This window comes from Myxine glutinosa, chromosome 3 (assembly GCF_964187855.1).
Source record: "Myxine glutinosa chromosome 3, kmMyxGlut1.1, whole genome shotgun sequence".
In the NCBI taxonomy this organism is placed as follows: domain Eukaryota; kingdom Metazoa; phylum Chordata; class Myxini; order Myxiniformes; family Myxinidae; genus Myxine; species Myxine glutinosa.
The window spans coordinates 13,340,308-13,358,037 of NC_136263.1; the positions used below are offsets into that span (position 1 = coordinate 13,340,308).

Sequence of the window (17,730 nt, forward strand, 5' to 3'; positions counted from 1 at the left end):
GCTTGAAGCCAGATTTTAATCTTACAGCCGCCATATTGGTGATCGCCGTCACTGCAATGTGAAGTGAAAGATGCCTCAGAGCTGTCACATTCACAATCGCTATGTCGTATGTACTCCCGATACGTGTTTCCTTCATTGTAAAAACTACCAAATGAACAGTTAAAAGGATTTTAAGCCGATAGCTGTTACGGCCTTGGCAAGATCGATGGAGACAGCGATCTGTTAGCGTATTCACCGCCCAAATAGCTATGTGGAATTCTCTCATGTCGAGATTAAACGTCGTTTGAACTTTGGCCGATGTCATTATTTACTTTTAATGATGTTTATATACGAATGATGTTTATATTGGTTTTGGGTCGTCCTTTCCGCATATCTTGTGGGATTGTGAGTTGGAGAGACGGCCGTGATGGCGGGGAGGGGGTTGGAATTCTCTCAAGCAGGGATTCTACCCGTGTCCTTATAAAAGGTCTTTGTCCGAGGTCACCGAGTTCGATCGGTGCAGCTGTGCAGCGATCGGTGCAGCCGTTTGTGCGGCACCCGGAAAACAACATCATCACAATGAAAACATCGTCACAATGAACGTTATGCGAACGCGAATGTTATGCAATGGTAATCCTGGTAATCCTGGTGATCCTGGTGGTAATCCTGGTCCAAACCTGAGAATGCTGGAGACCAAAGCTGAAATTGGAAAAACTAAATAGCCTATTTTACTCCTGAAGATCCCAGGATTACCCACCAAAAATATCGTTGCGATCGGTTCAGCAGTTTTTGCGGTACCTTCGAACGGACAGACAGACAGAGAGATGGACAGACATTTGGTGAATTATAGTAAGATGTACTGTTTCTGCTGCTACCACCTTTACGGGGAGACCATTGCATGCGTTATCCACTCTGAGTGAAGTATACCTGCTAAAAGAAACACGTCTGTCATCATATTAACTCTTTTTTTTTTAACGGAAATCACTACAAACAAGGCATAATGCCACTCTACGTTAGGGGCTAAGGGAAAGTTAGATACAGATAAGGATAAAGCAGAACAAAATAAAAGAAAGAAAAATATATTAAGAAAACATCCAAGACACAGGAAGTAGCAGAACTCAGATAAAAATGTGAAGAAACCTCAAAGATGGATGAAGTAGGAATTGACTTTCCTTTTAAAGGTGTGTACATCGTAGGATAATGGAGAGCACGTTACAGGTAGTGAATTCCAGAGCGAGACAGTACGAGGGATAAAACTATCTGCATGGCCTTTCGGTCTGCACTTTGGACCAGATATAGTGTAGGGGTGTGCCCTGCTCCCCCTCCTTACTTTCCCCCCCCCCCCCCCTCCTTACACCTGCCCCCAAGCCCTCCTCCTTCTAGGTTTACAGTTTGTCCCTCCTGGAATTTGCCTTCTCTATCCATCTTGCCCACCCTTTCCTGCCCACCATTCCTCCCCCTTCAACTCTGCTGTTGGTGTCCCCCTCCATCCTCCCTCCCAACTCTTCCTTTTGCACTGTTATGTTCTCATCCATTCATGTACTAGCTCTTTCATGAGCCTTCACTCTGTATGGAAAAAACATCAAAAATCTGGGATGGATACCACTACGTCGAAGATTTTGAAACGGAATTTTGACTCGCCAAATGGAAATTGATAGTCGGCAAAAACGGAAATAAGTAACAAAATCGGTTGAACAACAATGCAAGAGCAGAAACAAAATGTAAATGCTGATCTTTGGGGCCTGTATAAGGAGGTCCACTGAATCCACCATGAAGAAGTGGTCGAGGAATATCAGCACAGAACACAGCCAATCCCAAAAACATATCTCATTCCAGAAAACAAAATCAAAACAATAAAGCAGCTGCCGGTGCCAGCGTTCCAATATGATTGTGGGATAGTGTCCAGACTCCAGAGGGATAAATCCACAAACTGGACATGAAAATGAGAACACTACTTATGCGTGAGCACGATGGAAGCAAACCGAAACCTCTGTACCCCATAAATCACCTTGTTAGGAACTCCCAAAGGCAAGTGCGGATTGAAAATGTAAAATCTGAAAGAGAAATGGGACGGAGCACAGACCGAGCAATCATTGCGGATAGCACGAGGGCAAACTAGGAAACGGAAATGCAAACCAATAGACAGTATATCAAAATTTGGGAGAGTATGAAAACAGAATGAGAGACAGAAATCCAGACAGACCAACGAATGGAAGAGAGAGTCTCACTTGGAATGTCTACGAAGAGGTCGGCTGGATCGGGATGAGGGGCGAGCGATAATATTGAATGCTCGAGATCGTCCCGTGTTTTGAAGTCATGTTGACAGACTCTCCATTGTAAATTATATCCCTGCCTGTCTACTTCTTATTCCCATTCTACTTCTCCTGACATCTCGTTCTCAACGTAGCATGTAATTTGCAGGGAATACACTGCATCGATTTCCCTTTCCTCCAACAAACTATTCACCTGGTTTCCCATGACTCCAGAAGCCATCTGAAACTGCAGACAACTATTCTCAAGCAGTGCGGACTTCTGCTGTTGCATCATTGCTGAGGCATGGCTATGGTGTTGGTACAGCGCCCCGCTCTTAGGTCAGGTGAATGATTTGGAATTTGGATAGGGTACTGCCACCTTGTGGCTGACTCCTAGGTTTGTAAGAAAAAGTAGATGATGCAGCAGGATAATTCACAGCTTGTATTTTTGGTTTGCCTATGGTCGTCCCGAGTTAAAATACAGAGAAAACGACATAAGAGTAAAACTCCAGCACTAGCTGAGTGCCAAATGGGCGCTGCATCGTGAATTGGGCGAGGTTTTTAGAGGGGAGAATATAGACATCTTATTTAGGCCTTTTGGTTGCACCCTGGTCGAATTCGTAATTTCCTGTCCCTGGGCTGTCAGAATGGCTTAAAGGAATGCACACTCACCACCATTGAGCTGTTTGAATCCAGACCCAGCAATAACCTGTCATCTTGGTGTTCCACAGGCAGGGTGGGACATCAATGTGTGTGCCGTACCTCGAATAGGCATGGAGCAGGAGAACGCCTTTCTCAGTGCTGGTTATTGGTCGACAATAAGGATCCCATGTTGTTTCTTCCTGAAAAGTTTGCGACTTATCGCCGGCATATTGGCAAAATTACATAATTTCAGAGTAAAACTGAAGATAGCAAGTGGTCTTGGATATTCTTCAACATCAGTTCTACTGCTTGCTGTATTAGAGGGGGGCCTGGCTGGGAAGCAGCAACGGCACCGTAAACTTTTCCAGGTCGAAGGTCGACCATGTTGATGGTTATGACCTCCAGAATCTCTTTAATACAACAAAATGTCAGGTGACCATAGACAATATTGTGCTGACTGGTAGATCAACAGCATAAAAAGCGAATGATGAACACCCATTGGCCATTGTGCCTTTATTCCCTTTAAAGTACCTTCTGCTGAATTAATACATTCTGAATTTATTCCAGCATTATTATTAATTTAATTAATAAATTAATTTATTCCAGCATTGCTGCATCTTTCTGAAATGCGATCTTCATGGATTTGTAGTTCAACTCCCCCTGGTAGGTTAAGTTTATCATTTGCAGATCATCAAAACGACTTCCTTTTGCGCATTTTTCATTTGGGGAACCAAAACAAGTCGCATACGTGATAAGATACCTTGGTGAATGTCAATCTCATTTAGAAACTGGAGCAGAGGCATCACAGTGTGCTCTGAGCTGTCTCGTTGTTGTAGGACCCATTTGCTGAGCCAAATTGTGGCATGCACCTCATAAAGGTTATACCCTGTCTGTGTATGTGTGTGTACATTATACAGTATATACAGACTTGGCATTTAATATGGAATTTTTTTTTTTTCTTGACTTGGGTTTACTTTCTTGACTCAGTATATCAATCTGGTGAGTTTCTTTTACACTTTGGTGATTTATTTGTTTAAAGAACCATGTCACTGATTGTCTGTCGCAGCAAGAAGTCAACAACAGGATTATAATCACAGGTGGCGTGGCAAAATGTACGGACAGGTGCATTTGATGATTGGCTTCACAGTCGGGTATACAAGGGTTGTTGCGTTTTGTATTAGTGGAAAACAACTGCTGCACGTCTCCAAAAGTTATTGCCGCTTCCTCTGGAGATGGTTCGTCAACTCGACAATGCTGTTTGTCATGGACTAGTGGCTTTACGAAATTACGGCATGAAACAGCGTGCTATTGCTCGGCAGTATGGCATCACTCAAGGTCAGGTGTCAAAGATCCTGAAACGAAATGCTCAGAGGGGTGTCCCTACTCCAATACCGAGGCCAGGACGTCCCCGCAGAACCACAAGGAGGGATGATCGCCAGCTGCACCGGTTAGTCCGCAATGGCCGTACCAAGTCAGCTAATCGGCTTAGGGCTGAGTGGCAGCAACTGACAAATGTGCCTGTATCCAGAAGGCTAGTCAACCAACGACTGGTTCAAGCAGGCTATCATGCCAGGCGTCCCCTGAGAAAGCCACGCCTGACCAGACAACACCGCCAGCGCCGATTGCAGTGGGCCAGAGAGCACCGTCAATGGCAGCCAGGACACTGGAATCACGTGATCTTCAGTGACGAGTCTAGATTTCTGGTCTATCGTCAAGATGGCTGTGTCCGAGTGCGCAGACAAGTGCATGAAGCCCACAACAAAGATTATATAGTGCCAAGAGTCCAAGCTGGAGGTGGTGGGGTGACCGTTTGGGCTGCTTATCATGCAGGGGGCAAAACTGACCTGGTTGTTCTGAATGGAAACCTGAACCAGTTCAAGTACAGGGCCATTCTGGAAGAAACATTGCTTCCATTTGCTCGTGCAGCCTTTCGAGGAAACATTGTCTTCCAAGATGACAATGCATGGCCTCATCGTGCTCGCATGATCCAACACTTTCTTGCTGACCGTGGTGTAGAGCATATGGAGTGGCCTGCCATGTCCCCGGATATGAATCCGATAGAGAACTTGTGGGCAGAATTAACGCGTCAAATCGACCACTTGGACCAGCAGCCGACCTCTGTGCGTGAATTGCACAGGCTATTGTCACTGCATGGCAAGCGATTGCTGTCCAAACCTTGGCAAATCTCGTGAACAGCATGCCTCAACGTGTACGTGCTCTCCTGAATGCTCGTGGGGGTTACACAAAGTACTGAACTGTAATTTTACTGTCCGTAATCCCAGTCGTAATTTAACTTTTGTTTTTGTTAAAAAAAAATTTGGCTAATGTGCAAAATAAAGAGATACTTCTGGAAAACGTACAGAAGTTTAACACAGTACTGTCCATGAATTGAGTTCGATATCAGTTTACATCACTTTCAAGGATCAATTTATTTGTTTCGAAATGTCAAATGTGGTTTTTGTTTCTTTTAAAGGTCACATTAACAAAATCTAGAATAATTTCAACATAATTCCAATGAACTTTTGGTTCTAAGACATCTTGAAAAGTAAGTTCACCCCCACAAAAAAAATATTCCACATTAAATGCCAAGTCTGTATATATATATATATATATATATATATTTACGGGTTTGGGGCTAGCGCACCAGGATGCACGAGATGGTCGCTCAGACCCGCCGCTCGACCTTCCACCCGGAAGTCGCAAGCCACGGTTAACTCTGCGGCGCGACAGGTTGAAGCAAGCCGTGGATGACAGTTAATGTAATTAAATCTTTCAGGGACCCATGCCCAGTGTCACTTTACCTTATTCCATGATCTATTTATTACCTCCGCCACCAAAGGTGGATGGAGGTTATGTTTTCACCCCTGTTTGTCTGTCCGTTTGTGAACAAAATATCAAAAAAAATTGTGGACGGATTCGGACGAAATTTGCCAGAGAGGTAGTGTATGTGACGAGGACGAAATGATTAGATTTTGGTGAAGATCCGGATTCGGATCCGGATACTAGAATTTTAAAAGTGATTCTTCACCATTGGGAGATAGGGCCAAATACAATACATAGCAGGATATCTCAAAAAGTTGTGGACGGATTTGGACGAAACTTGGTGGACAGGTCGTGTGTGTGACAAGGAAGAATCAATTCAATTTTGGTGAAGATGTGGATCCGGATCCAGCTAGTAGAACTTTTAAGTGATTCTTCACCATTGAGTGATATGGCCAACCAGGCGGAGGTATGCTCTCTACTGAGTGCCGTTCTAGTATTTACTGGGGTACCGCGCTCTCAACGTCCCACCTGTCTACTTGTTAGGTACGGCCGAGCTAAACCGTGGGTGGCGCAATAGCTATCTAGAATGTATTAGTGTGGCAAAACTTCCCTTCTATTTAGTACACACTGTGCGCACTCTAACCAATGAAAATAATAATAATAATAATGCATTTATTTTATATAGCGCTTTTCAGGGAGCCCAAAGACGCTTTGACAGAGTGCAAAACATAATGCATAGCAAAACATAAAAACAATTTTAAACAAAAAAACATAAAAAAGACACAAACGAGTAGGTTTAAAAGACGTTTACTAAACAAAACAGCAAGCATTTATTTACAGCAAAGGAATTGCGCAGGAAATATTTACAGGCATTGCAGCATCGCCCAACAACAGTCTTACCCATAACACTCAAACAACTCCTTGTACAAACCGGCCTCACGAAATAAAGACAAGCGCCACATTCATCCAGGGAAATTAAATAGAAAGGGAACTGAAAGAAAAAAAAGAAGTCGAGGCATATTGGCAGTCCCTTTCCTACCCGTACACGAGCAAGCTAGGCCCGCGTATCCAATGGCCGTGATTGGTTACTGTATTTCAGGAAGTGCTTCTGTTGATCCGATTCTGGAACGATGAAGAACCATGAACATAACAGTGCTGGAAAGGTGATTAATTATCTGGCGGAATTACTGGTGAGGTGAAATAGTTTGATGATGTGTGCTGAGAATGAAGCATAAACATGGGGGTTTGAATCTGGGTGTCGGAGAATAAAGGTTTGAGAATGCGTTTTGAATATAGCATTTCGTGGACAGGTGCCTGACAATGAAGGTTTGAAATTGAGGTTTGAATACAGAATTGGAAGATAAGGATTTGGAAATGAGGTTTGAAGGAAAATGAAGATTTAGTAACGAGGAAGAGAATGGGGAAAGTTCTACCTATAATCACAACTCATCTCCCTTTTCCCTGATAGGAGTTTGGGTAACCTAACTAGACAATCACTATGCAGATATCTAAACTCAAGGGTTAGTTTTATGTGTTGAATGTGTCTCCCCAGGATCGTTCCCAATCCACAACATGTCGTGAGGCAATTGCCCTGAAACAACTTCCCTTCGCCTAACGGAAGCCAAATCCACTGAAGGCAATCTCAGTTCCTTTCACAAAGTTTGGAACAAGTGTGTGTCTACCCTCAGGAGAGCCAGGAAACAATATCTCTCTAATCTCAAGACTGAACTCTTCAACCTGTCTCCCTCCTCCAAATCATGGTGGCGTCTGGTCAAGTCTGTTTCTGGTGTTTGTTCCCCCTCCCCTCCCCCCCCCCCCCCCCCACCCCCCTTACTTGAAATGGCCACAGCTGACACTGTACGTGAAAAGGCTGACTGCCTCAACTCTGTGTTTGCCTCAATATCTTATTTCCCAAACCCATCACTCTTTGTATCCATCTTACCCAGTCATACCGAGCTGGACTCTCCGACAAGGTGGATAAGTTTCTGTCAAACCTCGACTCTGATTCTGCAACCGGACGAGACGGCCTCAGCCCACGGATCCTAAAATCCTGCCCTGCTGCTCTGTCACACCCTTTCTCTTTTCTATTCACCCTGTATTTTGCTCAAGGTCATCTGCCATCTGCTTGGAAATCGGCCAACATTACCGCTTCACACAAAAAAGGTACAAAAACAGATCCTTGCAACTGGAGACCAATCAGCCTGCTCCCAATCATCAGCAAGGTCATGAATCCATCATCGCTTCGAAGATTAAATCCTTCCTCTTCTCTATTGGCTTAATCTCGGATCATCAATTTGTTTTCAGACCAGGCCACTCTACTCTGGACATGCTGCTTCTGCTGTCTCAACAATGGATGGAGGTCCTCAATGACAAACAGGAAATCAGAGCCGTCTCCCTTGACATATCTCGAGCCTTCGATACGGTCTGGCACCCTGCCCTACTCTCCAAACTTTCCTCTTTTGGTATCCATGGAAATCTCATGGACTTCCTCTCTCGTCGTAGTCAATGTGTGGCTCTCAATGGAATGCTCTCATCTCCTCTTCCTTCGCTGGTGGCTAGAGTTCCTCAAGGCAGTGTTCTGGGCCCTGTGCTTTTATAATCTTCATCAATGATCCCTTCGACTCTTTATCTGGAAAAGCCTCTTCATCATTTTGCTGATTATTCCAACCTCTGCCTTACCATATCTCATCCCTCAGATAGGCAGGCAGCAGCCTCTTCTCTCTCCACAGACCTGGGGAAATAATCACAAACTTGTCAAACACTTGGAACATGTCTTTCAATCTTGACAAATCTCACACTCTCACTTGTCTCTCTGGAAATACCGTCTGGAAAACCTCCCATATACTTTCTCAACAATCCTCTCGAAGAAGTTCTGTCACTCAAGCTTTTGGTTCTCACTATCTGCCATGATCTTTCCTGAGAAAACCACATTTCCAAGCTGGCCTCCTATGCCAGTCGCCGACTGGGCATCCTCTGTCATGCGAAGACTTTCGTTGGCACCTCTGAGCTCCTCACAACATACAAAGCTTTCATCCGCAGCTTGATGGAGTACTGCTGCTCTCCCCTCTGGGCTGGTGCTCCTGTCTCACACCTAGCTCTGCTTCACGCTGCAGAAACCAACGCTTTCAGGATCATTGGAATCTCCTGCAATGAAGCTGATTCTGAGGGTCTTTCGTTCTCTCGCCACAGGCAGGTTTGGTGGTCTTTCTGTCTTCCACCGACTCCTCTACGGCCTAGCTCCCTCAGCTCTGCATGTGCTTTGTCCTCCAAATATTCCTTCAGGTCACACAATATCTGCCAGCAACCCTCTTCTGGTGAAACTGCCAAAATCAAGACTCTCTGCTAACATTCACTCTTTCCTTCCTCTTTTTCCCAATGTCTGGAACAAACTTCCAAACTCTCTTCAATCCCACTCTTCCCTCCAGGTCTATAAAACAAATTTTCACCACCAGTTTATAACTTCCCCCATCCAAAACAATGACCTTTTCTAACCTCGTTAATCCACCAAAACCCACGACCTTCAAATTCCTTGTTTTCTTTCCTGAAATCCCCTGTGGCGTCCATCTTGTTTTATCCCGTGTACCCCACCCCCGGCTACCTCCCTTCCACAGATCTCCTGATGTCCCTATTCCCTACTGTTGTTGTGCTTTTCTCTCTAACCCCCTCTTGTCTCCCACTCCCTTTGTTATATGTCATTTGTGTTAGCTCTTATACGAGCCTCGACTTAGTTTACAAAAACATTTTTTTTAATGTACCATACTTTTTACAGAGTGTGGGTGCTGCCAAAGCATTTTCTTAGCAAGTGATGTCATGGGATGCCATTACCTTCCAAGCATTGGTTGTCCATGCTCTATCCTTTTAAATACCGAGTGTCAAGCAAGGAAGCAGCACGTAGCCTTTTCTTAACAAAGACTTCTGGCTCACTTTTGGGGCTAACCCCACCAAATCTTCTGTGGAATGTATTTGGGTTCCAGCAGGTGTCCTAATGTGTGTGTGAGTTTTCATTAATTTCTCAATCCAATTACGATTTTGACTTTCGATCCGTACGAAGCGTTTCGTATCCTTCTTGAGGCTATTGTTTTTACTTCAAACAATGAAGTTAAATCGATGTAATATAAATATACATTATTGTAATGGCCATTATTGTAATGAACTGAAGCTGCAGAACAAATGTGGCAAAGTGTTGGTGTGGGGGAGGGTAGGTGTGGGTATACATTTGATGTAACAATTGTTACGGATTCGTCACTTCCATCGTTGTGGTTTTCATCCACTGTAAGCACTTTTGGTTCCATGTACTATTATTGTTATCGTTTAAGTGAAATGGAGATAACTGTTTTCAAAAGGTGAAAAAATTAGTGTTTTAAAGGAAACCGGATCGGGAGAAAACCGGAAGAAGAAGAAGAGGAAGAAAAGCGGAGCAAGAGAGGTCGGAAAAGAAAGTCGAGCTGCTTTGAGGTCTTGAGGAGACGCTGGCGAACGGGGGTCACGAGCGAACTTTGGGTTTCCTGGGAAAGGGATTCCTGTGACAGAGTGGTTATCGCTGTGACAGATAAACCTGCGTGACAGGTTTTGCGGTTGATTCCGAAGAGAATCGTTGGTGGAGTGCAGGTACGCCTTCAGTACGGGCCCGTCGGCCATTTTGCCTCACTCCTGCCAATTTCGCATCGCTCCAGCCTTTTCACCGCGCTCCAGCCATTTCACCGCATCCAGCCGTTCGCCTGGTTTGCGTGTGTAACGTGGATTTCGATTGGGAATTTGTGGTTCTCCGTTTGGGAGCCGTTGAACATTCATACCCGAAGGTGTGATTTCCCAGTCCCCTTTTGAGGGCACCTTTGTGCATCTTTGGCAGCGTGACTGTCAGCCGAACTGGATTCTGGTCTCGATATGACATCGTTCTTGCGATCACCGGAGCGTGGATCGACTTTGGCTTGATGCCGGGACAGAGACTTTGGGAATGTTCTTTTCGCTCACTTGGGGCACAGTGAGTTATATTATAAGAAACTGATTGTACCATCAATGGAATGATATAACATTGGTTGTGTAATTGATTAATATTGTTCTTGTACTGTTATTCTTGTGTGACCTTAATACAATACTTGTTTTTTGGTAACAATTGGTGTGGTTTCACCATTGGTCATTGACACACAGAATAACACATCTTTCTGTCGTGACTAATTTCGGGGCTCGGAGGTACACAGTGACCAGGGTTTGGGGAGGAGCACGTAACACAATGTAAACCCAAACTGGGTAATACGTTGTATTCAAGTTATATTAGTTATAATGTGCATATTCTTTTTTATAATGGTGTATCTCTGGTCCATTTATGTATCATCAGTGACAGCATAGACAAGAACTCGCCAATAAGCGATGAAACTGGTCCGGCGGTGGAGGGGGTGCCCAGCATTGGGTTTCTCATGCATGTACTATGTGTGAATGTTTTGCAGCTGCAGAGGACCCCGGGTAGAGTTTGAAACAGCAAAGGGCTTACCTTTTGTACTTTTCATGGTTGCTTTATGCAGCTTTATTCGCAAGAAGAGCATGGGTAGAGTCGATCTATTTATAATCTTAGCCACCTGGGGTAATTGATTACATCAGAGCTCAGTGGTTATTCCCTGCAGTTATGGGTGAGAGATGTGATTGGGTCTTGATTTCTTATATGATATTGCTATGCACTTTCGCCATTTATCCGTGCAAAGCAGATTAATGATGCCCCAATTACCCACAGTCATTTGAGAATATGCACAAAGGATTGCTTCATAAAGCACACAATGAAATGCTGTTCTTCGCTGAAGTTGAACATCGATCTGTATTGGTGGAAAAAAGCTAACAATGGATTCTGATGAGAGACGATGGGAATCACTTTGCGAAGCGAGGTGTGTCTGGCATTTAGCATTAGCTCTCTGACGGAACAAGAGAAAGAAATGAGGATGGAGGGAGGGTTTCTTGTTTCATAAAAAGTAATGTGTCAAAAGTTAAAGGTGGTGGATCCAACGACCTGGAATCAAAATTTTAAAGGACCAGCATAATAATTAAGTGATGGAGGTAGTGCGTGCACTACCGAGTCTGAGCATAAGCGAGCCAAAGTCTGAAACCTCGGCCTAGTTTCCGGTGTGCTTTTATCTTCTTTATTTATGAGACATCCTACGGACATAAATGAACACTCGTTTTACTCTGTGTGTCTTGCACATCATGTGTAGCGAATTTCACTTCCCTGCACCTTGTATTTATTGTTATTTTAAAAAACGCTTCTGTACACCGCCATTGAGGCTCGGTTTACAAGCCGCCGTCTACAATTCCAATAGAAGAGACATAATTACTCTTTTATGGGGAAAAAAAATTCGAGTTTGTTTTATCCTCGAATATAGACCACAGTGAACACACATTCGTGTTGAAAGATTGGCCTTTAAAACCCACCCTTATGAAGGGGGACAGACAAACACACAAACTGACATTGTGTTTCATATGTTATATGCATGTAGATGTGTGTATGCAGCACGTAAATGCTTCAAGAGGCAGGCACAGTAAGAGGCACGAGGTGAATGGCAATCAACGTCGTTGCCGGAGGTCTGAGCCAACAAGATGCGAAGGAAAGCGAATGACAAAAAAACTTTTATTCTTCCAGACAGCTTCCAGCGAAAGCAACGGTAGCATGATGCCATAAAGATAGGAGGTATTCTCTGCATCCAGAAATGATTGCATGGCTGCCTGAAGGAATTTTTGTTTAAAACGGCGTCATTTTGACTTGTTAAATGTCTTGCTGTTTGGAGGCTCTTTTTCCAGGATGGGTAATAGTCGGATGGAATCGAAATTGCAGACAACGCGCTTTTGTGAATTCCAAAATGCAAATGGGGATTGTGAGAAAAGAATGAATACTTTCAGACTTTTTAAAACTTGTTAATTTTTCTTTTGTGCAAAGAATTGATGGGAAGATTAAGTTTTTCCATATTTTTTTTATTTTTATTTGTATCATTTTGCCTTTGTTGAGCAAAGAGTAATTTCTTAAAGCCCTTTGGTGAAATCTCACGATTGTCTGACAAATCTCTCCTGTTGCTTTATGTCAAACAACCCCCACCTACCCCACACCTCCTAATACACCCACTCACACCTCTTCACAGGTGCCCCAGACCTGCCAACTGTGTTTCAGAGTGAGAAACAGGACGAGACTCTAACCTCAACATCCTGTGCAAAGGGTTCGAGTGAGTCCGCGTTAAATCGTTCGAGGTCAATGCAGGTTTGTGAGATTCTTATTTTAATAGATTTACAATTCATCTTTTCTGTTTTTGAAGTGGTTTAGTATTTCTTTTGTTTGTACTTTTTCCAAGGTGTCCAGAAAACATTTCACCAAAACATTTATTACTGTCTCATCTTTGAGAGTGTTCAATACTTACTATTATGTACGATTTGCCAATCTTTTGCCCAATCTATGAAAGTATCCAGAGTCTAGACTTTCCTGAATGTCCCCCCAGGTATCTACCTCATTTCGAAGCTTTTTATCATCTGCAAATTTTGAAAGCTGATTCGTAACCCCACTATCCTAATCATCCTCCCACTCAGAGCATCTCTTTCCTTCCGATCTCTATTCCAGTTTCCACTCCACTTGGCCACTCCAAGAAAAAAAAATAAGGGTCATGCGAGGGATTCAAACCCACCATTCTGAATGGAGACAGACATCAGCTCCAAGCATGATCTTTTTAGTGTGACATCTTCCACCACTAGGCCATCCTGTCCTGACTGAATGAGCGATGCTTCAATGCACTTGGGACAAATGAGTTTTTGCAGGCAATGAATTTCATACGCGGGACATTGTCTTGCAGAAAATAACTGATTTTTTCATTGCTCCTCTTTCATTCCTCTTTTTCATTCTGAAGATAACCTCTTTCATTCCTCTTTTTCCCGCCTCTGGAACAAACTCACACCTATGACGGTGCCACATTGAAAGTCACTGAGCTCTCAGTTTGACCCATTCTACTGCCAATGTTTGTCTATGGAGATTACATGGATGTGTGCTTCATTATATATACCTGTCAGCAATGGGTGTTGCTGAAACAGCCGAATCAAACAATTAGAATGGGTGTCCGCGTACTTTTGGCCATGTAGTGTATATATATATACAGGGTGATTGAAAAGTAACTCCCTATTTTAAAATACTTATAATTTATTTCTTAACTATAATTTTTACAAGAAATGGATATAAAAAGAAAGCGTATAGCATGAAGTTTTATTTAAAATTCGATATGGGCACCAGAATTCGCCACCAGCTTCTCAAGCCGCCCGGGAACCACGTCAACTGATTTCACCAGGAACTCTTGTGGGATGGAAGACATAACTTCTCGTATGCGCCCTTCAAGTTCTTCCAAAGTCGTTGGTTTGGTACAGTAGACTTGCTCTTTTACCCAACCCCAAAGAAAAAAGTCACATGGTGTTAAGTCAGGGCTCCTGGCTGGCCACTCATACGGACCACGACGACCCATCCATCTCCCAGGGAAGTGGGCATTCAGCCATTCACGAACAACAACAGCAAAATGTGGAGGAACGCCATCTTGCATGAAAATCAAATCTTCAACATTCTCCGAAGCACTGATAATTGGCCAGATTTCGTCTTGCAGCATGGTGAGGTACCTTTTGGCATTCATGGTATCGCGAAGAATGAAGGGACCTACAATCCTTTCCGAAGTCATTCCACACCACACCGTTACCTTGGGCCGATATTGCGTTTTTTCAGAAATAACACGAGGATCTTCTCCTGCCCAGTAATAGCAGTTGTGACGGTTCACAAACCCACCGATGTGAAATACCGCTTCATCAGACCAGAGGATATTTTTATAGAGATCAGACCAATCTTCATACCACTAGCAGGGCACGCTCCTGCAGGGTAAGACGTCCAGCCATGTTTGTAGGGCTTCCGAATTTCAAACAAAAAATAATCTGAAAAAAAACCAACACAGATTAAATTCTCATACATTAAGGAACAAACACTAAAAATTTGAGAAAAATATTACAATAAAGAAATAATTTCTAAATATTTTAAAATAGGGAGTTACTTTTCAATCACCCTGTATGTGTGTGTGTATATATATATATATATATATATATATATATATATATATATATATATATATATATATATATATATATATATATATATATATATATATATATATATATATATATATATATATATATATATATCTGCATCTGCCTGGACCTTCCTCCCCTACCATCTGCCTGGACCCTTCTCCTCCTACCACTACCCTCCCGTTTTTATTTCAACAACACAAAGGACAAACTGGGAAGAAGTTGAACACTTGCTCATTGTGTTGTGAGGATTATGCACACTTGACCACATTGAGACAAAATTTGTGAAGAATCAGCACAAGCGTTGTGAGGATTTTGTGGTTATCAGCCTCAAGTCAAAAGGATCAAATGGAGGTGAATACATCAAGTTGTGGGAGGAACCCGTCATCAGGGTTATCAGCATCAAGTCAAAAGGATCAAATGGAGGTGAATACATCAAGTTGTGGGAGGAACCCGTCACACCTGCTGAAACCCGCGAATGAAGATAACAACCAACGGGGAAAGCCGTACAAGTGTTCAGTGTGTTCTGAAGATTTTAATCAGTTATCAAATTTAAACACACACAAACGAATTCACACGGGAGAGAAACCGTACAAGTGTTCCGTGTGTTCTAAGGTTTTTACTAGTCCATCAGCCTTAAATAGACACAGACTTATTCACACGGGAGAGAAACCGTACAAGTGTTCCGTGTGTTCTAAGGTTTTTACTAGTCCATCAGCCTTAAATAGACACAGACTTATTCACACGGGAGAGAAACCGTACAAGTGTTCCATGTGTTTTGAAGATTTTCGTCGTTCTTCAACTTTAAATAAACACAAACTAATTCACATGGGAGAGAAGCCATACAAGTGTTCCGTGTGTTCTAAGGATTTTAATCAGTTATCAAATTTAAACACACACAGACTAATTCACACGGGAGAGAAACCGCACAAGTGTTCCGTGTGTTTTGAAGATTTTCGTCGTTCTTCAAATTTAAATAAACAAAAACTAATTCACATGGGAGAGAAACCGCACAAGTGTTCCGTGTGTTTTAAAGATTTTCGTCGTTCTTCAAATTTAAATAAACAAAAACTAATTCACATGGGAGAGAAACCGCACAAGTGTTCCGTGTGTTTTAAAGATTTTCGTCATTTATCAACTTTAAATAAACACAAACTAATTCACACGGGAGAGAAACCGTACAAGTGTTCCGTGTGTTTTGAAGATTTTCGTCGTTCTTCAAATTTAAATAAACAAAAACTAATTCACATGGGAGAGAAACCGCACAAGTGTTCCGTGTGTTTTAAAGATTTTCGTCATTTATCAAATTTAAATAAACACAAACTAATTCACACGGGAGAGAAACCGTACAAGTGTGCCATGTGTTTTGAAGATTTTCGTCGTTAGGAGACCTAAATGGACATGTGGGAAGGAGTATGGATGGTTTTGACGGAGTTCATGGGGGTTACGGATATGGTGTGAGAAATGGAGAAGGTGAAAGGATTTTGGAGTTTGCTGATGGAGCTGATTTGTTGATTTGTAATACTCAGTTCCAGAAAGAGGATAATAAGCTTGTTACATACACGTCAGGTGGGTCGACGACAACCGTTGACTACCTGATGGTGCGTAGGCGAGATAGGGGGCACCTCCGGGACACAAAGGTGATCCCGGGGGAGGAGGCTGTTTCACAGAACCACTTGGTTGTCTGCGACGTAAGGGTGAAAGGTGCGAGGAGAGCTCGGCGGGTGAAGTACCAACCGAGAATGAAGGTGTGGAGGTTGAAAGAGCTGACAGTAAGGGAGGCATTAAAAGAGAGGCTGAGTAGGGTCGAGGATGATGTGGTTGAGCTTGAAAGTGGTTGGATGTCGATGAAAGCTAGTCTGTTGGGAGCCGTTGGTGAGGTATGTGGATGGACAAAAGGACCACCGAGGCACTCGGAAACATGGTGGTGGGATGATGAAGTTGGAAAGAGGATTGACGAGAAGAGGAAGAAGTTCAAGGAGTGGCAGAAGGCGAAGGGTACGGGAGCAGAAACAGCAGAGCATGAAAGTTATAAGGCAGCCAGGAAGGCTGCAAAGAAAGAGGTAGCAAAGGCGCAGGAGGCATGTAGGAAAATGTTCGGAGAATGCTTGGATTTGGAAGAGGGTCAGAAAGCAGTATTCAGGATTGCAAAGCAGATAGCGAAAGAGAGGTGTGATGTGATGGGGGTGAGTTGCTTGAAGGATGAAGTGGGACAAATCGTTGTCGACCCAGATGGAATTAAAGGAAGATGGAAAAGATATATGGAAATGCTGTTGAATACAGAGCATGAATGGGATGGCAACATAGAGAGTAACCCTGTTTTAGGACCGGCAGAGAAGATAACTGAGAATGAAGTTGAGGAAGCGATAAAAGCAATGAAGGGTAGAAAAGCGGGAGGGCCGACGGGAGTTGTGGGAGATATGTTGAAGGCAGCAGGAAGTTGGGGTGTGAAGAGAATGACAGAGATCTGTAATCTGGTGGTGAAAGAAGGCCGCATTCCAGTGGATTGGGAACTGAGTACCCTCGTCCCTCTATACAAGGGGAAAGGTGACCCTCTGGAGTGTGGCTCGTACCGAGCGATAAAGTTATTGGAGCATGGAATGAAGGTATTGGAAAGGGTGTTGGAGAGGAGGATAAGGAAGAAAGTGAAGATCGACGAAATGCAGTTTGGATTCATGCCAGGAAGAGGAACGACAGACGCGCTTTTCATTGTGAGGCAGTTGCAGGAGAAGTACATGGAGAAGAGGAAGAAGTTGTTTCTTGGGTTTGTTGATCTGGAGAAAGCATTCGATAGGGTACCACGCAAAGTATTGACATGGGCATTGAGGAAGTTAGGAGTGGAGGAATGGTTGATCAGAGTAGTGATGGCAATGTACAAAAGAGCGCGCACAGCTGTAAGGACAAAGGACGGGAACAGTGGTGAGTTTGAGGTGAAGGTGGGAGTGCATCAGGGGTCGGTACTAAGTCCACTACTATTTGTAGCTGTGATGGAGGTGCTGGCTCAGAACGTAAAGGAGGG

The 17,730-nt window shown here is 43.4% G+C and overlaps 1 protein-coding gene across 1 annotated transcript in view; it reads left to right on the forward strand.

Annotated features, from left to right (window-relative positions):
• Positions 1–17,730, forward strand: part of LOC137423806 (dedicator of cytokinesis protein 1) — a 968,048-nt gene that overhangs the window by 935,966 nt on the left and 14,352 nt on the right. Inside the window, exon 51 of the mRNA XM_078773719.1 lies at positions 12,752–12,867. Within this exon, the coding sequence (XP_078629845.1) occupies positions 12,752–12,867 (116 nt within the window). The remainder of the gene's footprint in view (positions 1–12,751; positions 12,868–17,730) is intronic.